The 12012-nt window shown below is 36.6% G+C and overlaps 1 protein-coding gene across 1 annotated transcript; it reads left to right on the forward strand.

The window, feature by feature from the left end:
- The first annotated feature begins 5364 nt into the window (after positions 1-5364).
- Positions 5365-9169, forward strand: LOC149244082 (disease resistance protein RUN1-like). Its single transcript, XM_089371413.1, has 6 exons — positions 5365-5825; positions 5957-6514; positions 6607-7579; positions 7663-7818; positions 8091-8351; positions 8443-9169. Exons 1-6 carry the CDS (start codon positions 5365-5367, stop codon positions 9001-9003), a joined length of 2970 nt encoding a protein of 989 aa, XP_089227539.1. The 3' UTR covers positions 9004-9169.
- Positions 9170-12012: the final 2843 nt, after the last annotated feature.

The following is a 12012-nucleotide window of genomic DNA, read 5'->3' on the forward strand; positions in this document are numbered from 1 at the left end:
TCCGCTCATTTAATTCTTTATTTCTCTTTCACATTTGTTTAATTCAATTTTACATTTACTTTCTTTATAATACTTGCTAACTTTCATCAATTGTCAATTTTTCCTCATGGGAAGTGTCACTCCATTGGGTTTATATTTATTATGGATCAAATTTCTAAGTATCTTTACACTTCAAAATTTGAATTCTTCCCTAAAATTTTGGTGTTAAATAGTTCCGCAATCTGTTTACTCATAGTTTATTTTGAAAAATTCCTTTACTTTTTTCAATTAACGTTTTGCTTTTTAAGTCCCTAATATATTAATATTAACCTTTTCAATTACCGTTTTTCTTTTTAAATCCCTAATATTAATATTAACTTTTTCAATTAACGTTTTGCTTTTTAAATCCCTAATATTAATATTAACCTATATGAGATGATATTGATTGCCTAGTAAATCCTCCATTTTATATTTATAATGTTTTTACATATTTTTAACTTATCAAAATTTACAATTTGCAAATTTTTTTAATGTTTTCATATATTTTTAATTTATCAAAATTTACAAACTTTTTTTATAATATTTTTCTTTAAATTAACAAGCAACATGAGTTCCAATCCTAATCTTAAATCCCTAAGACTCTCCTCTTACTAATTCATACCAAAAATTACATGGTCAAGTTGACATCACATCTACTCTCATTACAAGTGTTACATCAAAGTCATCTTTAACTTCAAAGTCATATTGGAATTAACCCTAATCTTAAATCCCTAAAACTCTCCTCTTACTAATTCATACCAAAAATTACATGGTCAAGTTGACATCACATCTACTCCCATTACAAGTGTTACATCAAGGCCATCTTTAACTTCAAAGTCATATTGGAATTAACCCTAATCTCAAATCCCTAATACTCTCCTCTTACTAATTCATACCAAAAATTACATGGTCAAGTTGACATTACATCTACTCTCATTACAAGTGTTACATCAAAGCCATCTTTAACTTTAAAGTCATATTTAATTCCAACTTGGAGTGATTTTTGATGTTTCACAAAGGCTTCATTGGGGGAGCAATACCATATCACATGCATTCATATTGGGAGAGATTCATTGAGGAAAAAATGGAATAATATATTGAGGTAAAGGGTTTTTATATTGGTAGGAATAAAAAATGAAGCTCAAAGTTAATGGAAAAACAATAAGAGGTATAAAAAATGTTAATGAAAAAATGGGTACCTACAACATCTAGTGAAAGTAGGGGTTTTGTAAATTGGAAAAGTGTATTGAGTTTGTATTGGTAGGGTGTTAAATAATGTGATTTTTAGTGGTATTTGAGTTTTTTAAATTGGAAAAGTGTATTGGGTTTGTATTGGTAGGGGGTTAAATAATGTGATTTCTAGAGGTATTTTCCAATATGTAGTCAAATTAAGGGTATAGTTTAATATGCCACAAAATCACATAATATGTCAAAGATCATTAAATGAATCCCCATGTAAGGTTTGCTCTCAAAATCATAAGTAAAATATTTTTAACTATACTTAAATCATATTTAATTCTAACACCATCTAAATATTTTTAATCAAATTGAAATTCTATCTAATTCCAACTCACTTAGAATATTATATATAAAATACTTGAACTAACTTAAAATTATATATAATTTCAATCAAGTGATAATGCTAAATCTAAATAAAATAATCAAATTAAAATTATATATAATTTCAATTTACTTATAATATATAATAATATAAATATTTTTCCAACTAAATCCATTAATTTCAACTTGTTCATATTATCTCTTTTAAAACTCAATGTAAAATTATCAAATTAAAATCATATCTAATTCCACTTATCTACATCGTTTTTTTTGTAAGCTACGGTAGTGCCTTTCTTTTCTATTTATAAAACCAAGTTGTTCCATATACAACAGTTTGGTGGCCTCAACTTGCCCATACGGGAAACCAAGTATGTTGGCCACCTGAGTCTATTATATGCCATCCAGTAGCAAAATTTAATCAGTCTTTCAATCCAAGCTAAGTAAAATGCACATCTAAAAATACTAATAATGTTCCAGACTAACATAAAACATCTAAAGAGGAAATGCTATCCGCAAAATGATCAAACTAAAAACTGCAAAAAAACTAATCCTTTCGGTCATCGTTGTCAGATTCCACAGTTGCAAGTACTGTCGCCGAGTTGCCTGGTGCTGGAGATAGTTTCATCAACTGTTGTTGGATCTTATCCAGCTTGTTGTCTTGCATAATCATGATGATTTGCAGGTTTTTCATATCCTTTTTGATATTTGGCATACCTTGGGCAATTTCTGCCATTTCACCCGCCACTTGCTCTAGAGCCCTGGCTAGTAGGCGCTTCAAAACCAAGTACACGTGCAGGGCTTGCCTGTAAAGCGTCATCCATCCTCTGGTGTGCCCTGGGTTGGGGATAATATCCCCCCATTCCTCCATCTCTGGTTCCGAGTCCTCTTCCATGACGTTGTCTTCCATCTCCTAAATTAGCTGACGAATGTCAGCGTCCGTCCCCTCTCTATATGCGTGCGTAGCTTCTTGAACAGCTGTCCTGATGGATTTCCTTCCTCGCCTCTAACTTGCTGGTGTCGAGGTCGTCGGATCGCTTCTACCCGGCTGGCTCTAACGTCCTCTGCCTCCACGACCCATGCCTCTACCCAGGCGAGCCATCTTATCCTTTACTGCCTCCTGCTTACAGTTAGCAATAGCAAAAGTTAGCTTTCTAGGAGCTACATTTTTCCCATAAGCCAGCATGTCTCTGTCCCTGAGCCTTCCTTCCCCGCTCCAGTCTCCCCCATTATTCTGGGTCATCAAGGGTCTCTCTCCCCCTGGACTCAGGTAAATGGTCGAGCCCTCTATCATCTTGTCCCCCGCATAGATTGTATTCTTAGAATTCTCAGGCTGACCCTTTGCCCTGCTACTACAGTCCCCCGGCATGCCGATGTTCTGTTCCTCTCGCTTCCTCACCATGCAGACCTCTGACCCATTCAGACCCAGCCCTTCCTCTGCCATTCCCAGCTTTCCCCCCTCCTCCAACTTGCTATGCATAACAGGGTGAATTGCAGACCCGCTCAGACGCGGCCCTTCCCCGGCAATTCCCAGCTTTCCCCCCTCCTCCCGCCTACTATGCATGACAGAATGAGATGCAGGAGGTGAGTCTAAGGAAACATACCCGGATTTACGCTTTACCGCAGAAATTCCCAAGGCCCGCGCTGCTCTGTTCTCCTCCTTCCTTCGCTGCACACTGGGCTCTCTACCTACCCTAGCCACCCTCATGAACCCCTTCCCAACTCTCCTGCCACTTCTCTGCCTCGAAACTCCCACAAGCATGCAGGATGCCACCACGTCCGTTTGATCTATGATGAGGGCAGTTGGTGGCCATCTTGACCATCCTCTCCCCTTCGTTGTCCTTCTGTTCATACTCTCCACTTTCACCACCCCGATCGGGGGCACTTATCTACGTTGTTATTTAAAATTCTTAAAAATATATTTCTAATCTTATTAAATTATATTCAACTTTAATTTCATTTATTTTATAAAATATTATTTTGCAAAGTTAGAAATTCTATTCAGTTCATAATATCACTCAAAAATCATAGAATTTCAATTCCAACTCACTTATAATATTATATATAAAATACTTGAACTAACTTAAAATTATATATAATTTCAATCAAGTGATAATGCTAAATCTAAATAAAATAATCAAATTAAAATTATATATAATTTCAATTTACTCATAATATATAATAATATAAATATGTTTCCAACTAAATCCATTAATTTCAACTTGTTCATATTATCTCTTTTAAAACTCAATGTAAAATTATCAAAATAAAATCATATCTATTTCCACTTATCTACATTGTTATTTGAAATTCTTAAAAATATATTTCTAACTTTATTAAACTATATTCAACTTTAATTTTATTTATTTTATAAAATATTATTTTGCAAAGTTAGAAATTCTATTCAATTCCAAGTTGCCCATAATATCACTCAAAAATCATAAAATTTCAATTCCAACACACTTATAATATTATATATAAAATAATTTAACTAACTTAAAATTATATATAATTTGAATCAAGTGATAATGCTAAATCTAAATAAAATGATTAAATTAAAATTATATATAATTTCAATTTACTTATAATATATAATAATAAAAATATTTTTCCAATTAAAGCCATTAATTTCAACTGGTTCATATTATCTCTTTTAAGACTCAATGTAAAATTATCAAATTAAAATCATATCTTTTCAGAAAGATATCTAATTAAAATCAAATTAAAATCATATCTAATTCCACTTTACCTACATTGTTATTTGAAATTCTTAAAAATATATTTTTAATCTTATTAAATTATATTCAACTTTAATTTTATTTATTTTATAAAATATTGTTGTGCAAAGTTAGAAATTCTATTCAATTCCGAGTTGCCCATTATATCACTCAAAAATCATAATTTATTACAACTTGCCTCTCATCACTTCAAAAGTCACGGGTAGAATTTCTCTCAGCGCCACGAGGAATTAATTTATCATGACAACGCCGAACAAAACGTAGGTTGTCGGTTAATAATATTTCGAGGCGCATAGTTGAAAGTGGTTTCAAATTTGTCGAGAAAATTATAGAAATTTTGGCAACATTTTTTTTATCAAAATAGATATTTTATTTTTTAGAAAATCCGGAGAGAAATAATTAAATTTTAATACTGTCTCAGTAAATTTGAGGCACGGTGGAAAGCCGGTAAGCACAGTGGAATTTCTTTTGGTGAAATTTTTAACAATTTTTGCAGTTGTTAAAAGTGATTTTAGTTATATTTAAATTTAAATTTTGGTAATTTATAATTTTAAATAAATTAATAGAAAGAAATTATATTGAAAATTTCGGTGGATCTATTTCTAACCAATTAATATAATTTATTTTCATTACAAAATAAATCACACTAATTAATTCAAAACACGTAAACCAACATAATTTTATTCAAAACACGTGAACCATAATAATTTTACTCATCAGAGCATGCTCTGGTTATACTTATCTTTATTGCAAACCCTAAAAAAAATTTGGAATCCATTGAACAGAAACATAACAAAGTCAAACTTCTCGCTGCCCTCCTATTCAACAAATTTTGAAATATTCTCACAATCACTATGGTAATTTGCCAAATATTCTGAATAACAATCAATCAAACACCATATATTTTGAAGACTTTTCAATCTCGTTGCATCCATTGGCATCTTTGTGCCTTCATAATCTCATCTTCATCTTCTCTGCTCGCAATCGCCTTCCTTCAGGTGGAGTGTTTGCTTCATCTACCGCCTGATCCAATTCCATCGGTAATTTGAGTATGGAGCAAGTGCCAGAGACAGCAAAATACGACGTATTCATAAGCTCCAGGGCAGTCGACACCAAGCGCACGCTTGCCAGCTTCCTCTACCATCGTCTCAGGAGCTGCGGGTTGCGCGTCTTTCTGGGTGCAACATCGTTTGCACAAGGAGAAAAAATCTTCCCTGCTATCGAGAGGGCCATTGGCAGTGCCTTAGTCCATATTGTCTTGTTTTCTAGGCGTTACGCCGAATCAAGACAGTGTTTGGATGAGCTGTGTTCCATTATCGGATCACATGGTAAGATTATACCTGTATTTTTAGATGTTGAGCCTAGTGACCTTCGTTACCCTGAAGAAGGATGTTATGCGGAGTTTTTTCAAGAACACAATCACAAATTTACCCCGGAAAAGATACACGAATGGGAGAATGCACTCAGACAAGTCGCAAATATTTCTGGTTTCGTCTTGAAAACAAGGGAAAGGTGAATATAAATTTCATTTATCACATTTTGTACAGTACATTTTTTCTATAAATAATTTAGTTTTCATCCAAAAAAGTTCCTCGCTTCCCCTATTCTTTATTACAACTATGACTATCTGGTTGTTTTTTCAGTGGTCCTGGGGCATTTGCAGATAATATTCTGAACATTGTATTGGAAGGAGTCAAAAAGGAGTCTTTACAGCTTGAAACAAGCCCAGATTCCTGCGAGTCTTTAGCGCCAGAAATATACGAAGTTTTCGTAAGTCACAGGGGACCTGACGCCAAGCTTACTCATGCCAGCCTAATCTACCATAGTCTCAAGCGGTGTGGGTTGCGCGTCTTTATGGATCAGAAGGAACTTCGCACGGGAGATACTCTGTCTCCTGCAATCGAAGCAGCCATTCGCAGTTCCTCTGTTCATATTATCATATTTTCTAAGAATTTTGCTGCATCACGTTGGTGCTTGGAAGAGCTGCGTTGGATTCTGAAATCAGTTCATGAGCGCAAGACTATCATTGTACCGATGTTTTGTGACGTGGAGCCTGCAAACCTTCGCGACATTACGAGGGGACCTTATGCTGAAAGCTTTAAGAAACACAAAATAAGACGCAGAGCCGTGACCGTGGAATGGGAGAAAGCACTGAAGGAAGCCGCAGATATTTCTGGTGTAATGGTCAAAACAAATCAAAGGTAAAAATGTGCTTCAATTATTCATCGCTTTTAGAACTCAAAATTTTGATCATATGTTCTCAATTTCTTTCTTTTTTAATCTTTTTTATCAGTGATTATGGGATGTATTTGGAACATATTGTGAGAACTGTATTCAAAGGCGTAAAACAACGGGAGCTGTTAGAGGTGGCTACACACCCGGTTCGGCTGGACGAAGCGGTCAAGGATTTCCAAAATAACATTGGAAATCTAAATGATACAAAGATTGTGGGGATTGCGGGAATGGGCAGCCTTGGAAAGTCGACTCTCGTTAAACATCTCTACAACGAGAAACGTTTTGATTTTACCCGATCTTCCATTTTGTTGAACGTGAGAGGAAGGGATTTACCATCTTTGCAGGAGCAACTCATTCGTGATCTCTTAATGGATCCTGATTTGCATATTGATAATGCCGTCCAAGGAAAGGGTATTTTGCAACGTAGTTTACCAGCCCTTCAAGCTCTGATTGTTCTCGATGACGTTGATGATGTTCAGCAAATCCATAATCTACTAGATATGGATGCAGTGGGATCTGGTACTCTCATCTTGCTTACATCTCGTGATAAGGAATTATTAAGAAGATCTTCTCCAAAAACAGTATTGTATGATGTAAAGCCATTAAATAGACAACATGCCCAAGAGCTCTTTTGCCGCCATGCTTTCCTTCTAAAAGAACCAGTCGAGGGATTTGAGGATTTGGTGGGCGAGTTCTTAAAAATTTGTGACGGGTTACCTTCGTCCTTAAGAGCTTTAGGCCGGCATCTTGCGGGTAAAGATGACAAAACCTATTGGAAGCTGCAGGCGGAAAAGTTTTCTAGACGATTGCCAGATGATATAATAAACACATTAAAAGTGAGTTACGAGGCTCTGAAAAGAGAAGAACAAGAAATGTTTTTGGACATTGGGTGTTTCTTGGTGGGAGAAGACAGAGAGCTGGCAGTTCGAGTGTTAGAGGGATTAGGTTACTCCGACGTCAGAGACTGCCTTGAAAGTCTCCATCAGAAATGCCTTCTGGAATATAATTATGAAGTGGACTCTAGCAATAATGTAAGGAAAATAATCATCCACTTATTTGGTTTCCCAGTAGTGAAATCTTATTCTTTAACTGTTTATTTGCGTGGTTGATACAGATAAATTACAAGTATGAGCATTTCCGAGTTAAAATGCACAATCAAGTTAAGGGATTGGCAAGACATATTGCCAGAGAGGAGTTCTTCAAGTTCGCGAAGCATAAGCCCTTTCGTCTTAGTTGCTCCAGTGATGTAAAAGAAGCGTTTCAGTTGCAGGTATGCGTAGTCTGTCTTTTATGTTTAAGGGAAAATTTCCAATTTATAATATTTGAATCAGAATCCGTTGATATGGAATTTATGAGACTTGAATCAGCAAATAACCAAAGAAATGTCAACAGTCAAACTAATCTAACAAACCCCAAATGGAACTTATCCCGTAAGACCCAGATTCTGTTTTATTCCTATATAGTCTGTACTGCTATCACTTAGTATTTTGAGAAAGTATTCATTTGACTTCGTTAAATATTTACGGTATACGTGCTGGTCAGGACGGGTCAGAATATTGTTTGACACGAGGAATTCGAATTCCTAAAGGTAAGAATCCGCCACAACTAACCAATAACATGGACATTAAGGGTGTTCGGCTTTTGGTACTTGACCATCCCATGGACTTGTCCTCAATTGCTATGTCGGGGGCTCTGATTTGGCTTCGCTTGAACGATTTTCGCTCGATTTCCCTTCTTTCTGAAATGTCAAAAATGTCACTGGCTTCAATAACAGTGTTAGAAGTTCACTGTCCTGGTGACGTGGTAAGTAATTTAGATTTTAAGTACTCTTTTGCTCTATTTCAGATTCAGATTCAAGTAGCCACTAGTTATTAACAGATAATGTATATTGCAGCTTGCTCGTGAGTTGCGTGAGTTGAATGGTGGTGCAACCGGAGCCGCATCTACAAGTGCGTCGAGCAGTCGCGACCCGTTCGATGTTGGGCATTATAGAGATCTCTGTACAAATATCTCAAGCGCCCCGCAAGGAGCCATGCCATATCTTTCGGGATTTGCAATGTCATTCCCCATTGATTTTGATTTTGGAAAACTTAAAAACCTCAGACATTTAGATTTATCTTTTTGCACTAATCTGACTGAGTTGCCTATGTTCTTCTCTGAATTATTGCATCTCCAACATCTATCCTTGCAATACTGCAGTGATCTGTCCATTCCCATTGATATTTTAGGAGAAATATCGACACTTGAGTATGTCGACTTCAGAGGCTGTTCTAAATTGGTACACTTGCCCGAGGGAATGGCAAATCAAAGGTCGCTAAAGTACTTGAACCTGGAATCTTGCTTAGAATTAAAGACATTGCCAGATCTTTCAAATCTTGTACATCTTCGATTTCTCAACATAAAAGGGTGTGTCAAATTGGAAACCCCCAATCTTTATTGCCCGAGATCACTGTAACAGATCAAAGCAGAGTCCTCTTGGACGCCGAAGAGTATAGGAAGTATTGGGTTGGTGGGAACGGTGAAGAGTATAGGAAGCATAGGATTGGTGGGAACAGTTGAATTCTCTTTAGTTATCAGATCACAGTGGCATTATGTAGACTGATGTTTTCCAATTTTTTTCGTGAATGTGGGTTACTTTTCTTTATCGTATATAATTTCTCAATATATTTAATGAAAACATTTGGAAGCATGTATGTCTTGTTCCTGTGGCAATGGGTTGTAATATTGATTTATGATTTATTGCACCGATATGGCTGGCTGGGTAAGCCATAGTTTTAATTTAAAAGCAAGCTATCATATTTGCTGTGATAGCTTTTATTTAATAATATTTGTTTTTAATATATTAATAAATTAATATTATAATTTTAATATTTTTGTTTAAATATAGCTTTTACTTGAAATTTTGGTCTGTATATTTAAGCCTTTGCCATGGTCTATCTCTTCCTCTCGTCGTGATGATGAACCACACTTGTTGGTTCAAAACGCGTCAACCAAAAATTTCTCTGATATGATTTCTATCGAAAGGCTTTGCTTAATTCTTTGATATTATTTAGGGGCACTATGGTCAACCTGAACTTTTTGTAAAATAATATACTAGCACAACCACATTTAACAATGTGGTTGATATACGCCGATAGGCATATATGAAGCATATATACAACCACATCTATCAATGTGGTTGTGTTGACGGTGCTAGATCCGCCAACATGTCAGGGGATCTCCCCAGTAAAAAGTTCCAACTAGATCTCAGACCGTTTGGTGTAGGAGTCCCAGCAGTGGGTAGTACAGTGTCACCATGACCGCAGTTGCGCGTAGAGATGAGTAAGATGTCCATGTTGGTAGCAAGAATGTGACATATGAAACAAGTCAAGGAAGGTGCATGAATGACTCTGACACACGGAACGAGGGTATGAGTGTGCCCCTTAGAAACCCGTGGCTGCACGCAACTTGAAAGGGAATACACGAGCAGCAAGACATCACAAGCTCGAAAGAAGGTTAGCCAATAATCCAAAGTGATGGTTATACCAACAACACATTTCGACGAGATTCATACATACATATACAGAAAATTTCATATATACATGCGTAAACAACAACTACATATATCATTAGAGTAACCAAGAAAGTTGAATTACAATGACAACATATGCATGAAATGTTTTGGCTCTGTTATATTAAGAAAGTGAAAGATCCAATCATATACACAACTATGACCAACCACTAGTCTCGACAACGGAACGTTACAATCACTGGCCCCTGCTCCTCCAAAGAGATATACTAGCTCTGCACTGTGGAGAAGCCAAGGCTTGTTACAATACATTCCAAGCTTTCTCTAAGTTACACCTATAGGAAGCTTGGCCCCCAAAATCTTGCACAATGAGTTATAAGGTTCTATAAATAGCAAAGGGTGGGGTCAACCCATAGTATTCAAAACCGGCCCAGCTAACCGGTTACCGGTCTAACCGGCCAGTTAGCAGGCCCACTGGTTGGAACCAGTCAAAAAACCAAGTTAGACACCCTTTGTGGCAAAAAAGGAGACCTAACCGGTCCTAATCGGCCAGTTTGTATCAAACCGGCCAGTTCCATCCTGAACTGGTCGGTTACCGGTCAAGCCCACTGTGAGCCTAGTTAGCGCTTTTTTCAATGTCTTTTAGGGGTTTTGGAGGGAAAGTAAGGGTCCTTTCCTTCCAAAACCACCCTCTCCAAGCCTTTAAGAGGCCCTTATCCCTCATTTGTCTCACACATATCATTTGGAGTGTTTGTGAATTTGCTTCAGAACTTGGAGAGTGTTGAGTTTTTGCTGGAGTAGTGGAACAACAGAGTTTAAGCTAAGTAGTAGTCATCATGCCTCCAAAAGCCAGAGATACTGCATGGGCTCATTGTGATATGATTGATGGAAAAATGATCTGCAAATATTGCCAAAAATCCATTGAAGGAGGGGGTATTAACAGGTTCAAGCAACACTTGGCTGGGATATGAGGCCATGTAAAGCCATGTGGAGCACCAAATGAAATAATAGGGCATATTAAGGTGGAATACCTTCAAAAGTTTGAGACTCAAGTCACTGAACCAATAGAGAAGTTTGTGACTGCAAAGTTTGGGAATCGAGACTCAACCAACTGAGTTTGATCATGATAACTCATGAGAAGATTCAAGTGATAATGTTGATCACTATTATCATATATGTAGAGTCTAGACTTGAGTCTTGTAGTAGGCCACTGGCCCCATAGTTTGTAGGCTTTGTTTTTGCACTCTAGAGGCCATTTAGAGCCTCATTGCTTATGTATTTTGTCGATGATATGTATTGCACTCGGTGCCATTTTGATATATTCACCTTCACATGGTATATAAATGAGCAATCTTTTCATATTTTGTCTCTATTGGCTTGGAATCATGGTTTTAAATCTTAAAAATAGTTTTTTTTCATTAAAAATTAATTATTTAATGTATTTTTCTAAAACTGGTTCGTTTAGACCAAACTAGTCCTAGTTTGACCAGTTCCGGTCGATAAACCAGTTCATTAGGTGGACTGATCCGATCACCGGTTCTTGTTTTAAAAACACTGGGTCACCCTAGGCATTACCCTTTGTGACTCTTCACCTGCCCTCATGCCTCTTCAACTACTACATGACTGTTACACTCTATTATTGACACTTGGTCTTTCATTTTTACAAGATGTTACATTACAATCTGCACATGTACCCATGTGAGACAAAATAGGCTTGAGTAAGTCATGTAAGATATTACTAAGAATCAGACAGTTGTGGGAAGATCAACTCTTTGACATCCTCACGATGATCGGCAAAGGCGAAGTGAACCCAAGCTTGGTAGTCCATTATGGTGTCCGCGTGCTCAATGTTGACATCCAACTGAAAGCGCACTCTTGCCTGCATTGCATCCAGAGACACTGATTTGGCACCTCTGTCCAACTTGTCTGATAACATGTGCATCATAGTCTTGAGTG

This window comes from Pinus tabuliformis, chromosome 8 (genome assembly GCF_031772625.1).
Source record: "Pinus tabuliformis cultivar Carrire ecotype Pingquan chromosome 8, CPIR1, whole genome shotgun sequence".
NCBI lineage: Eukaryota > Viridiplantae > Streptophyta > Pinopsida > Pinales > Pinaceae > Pinus > Pinus tabuliformis.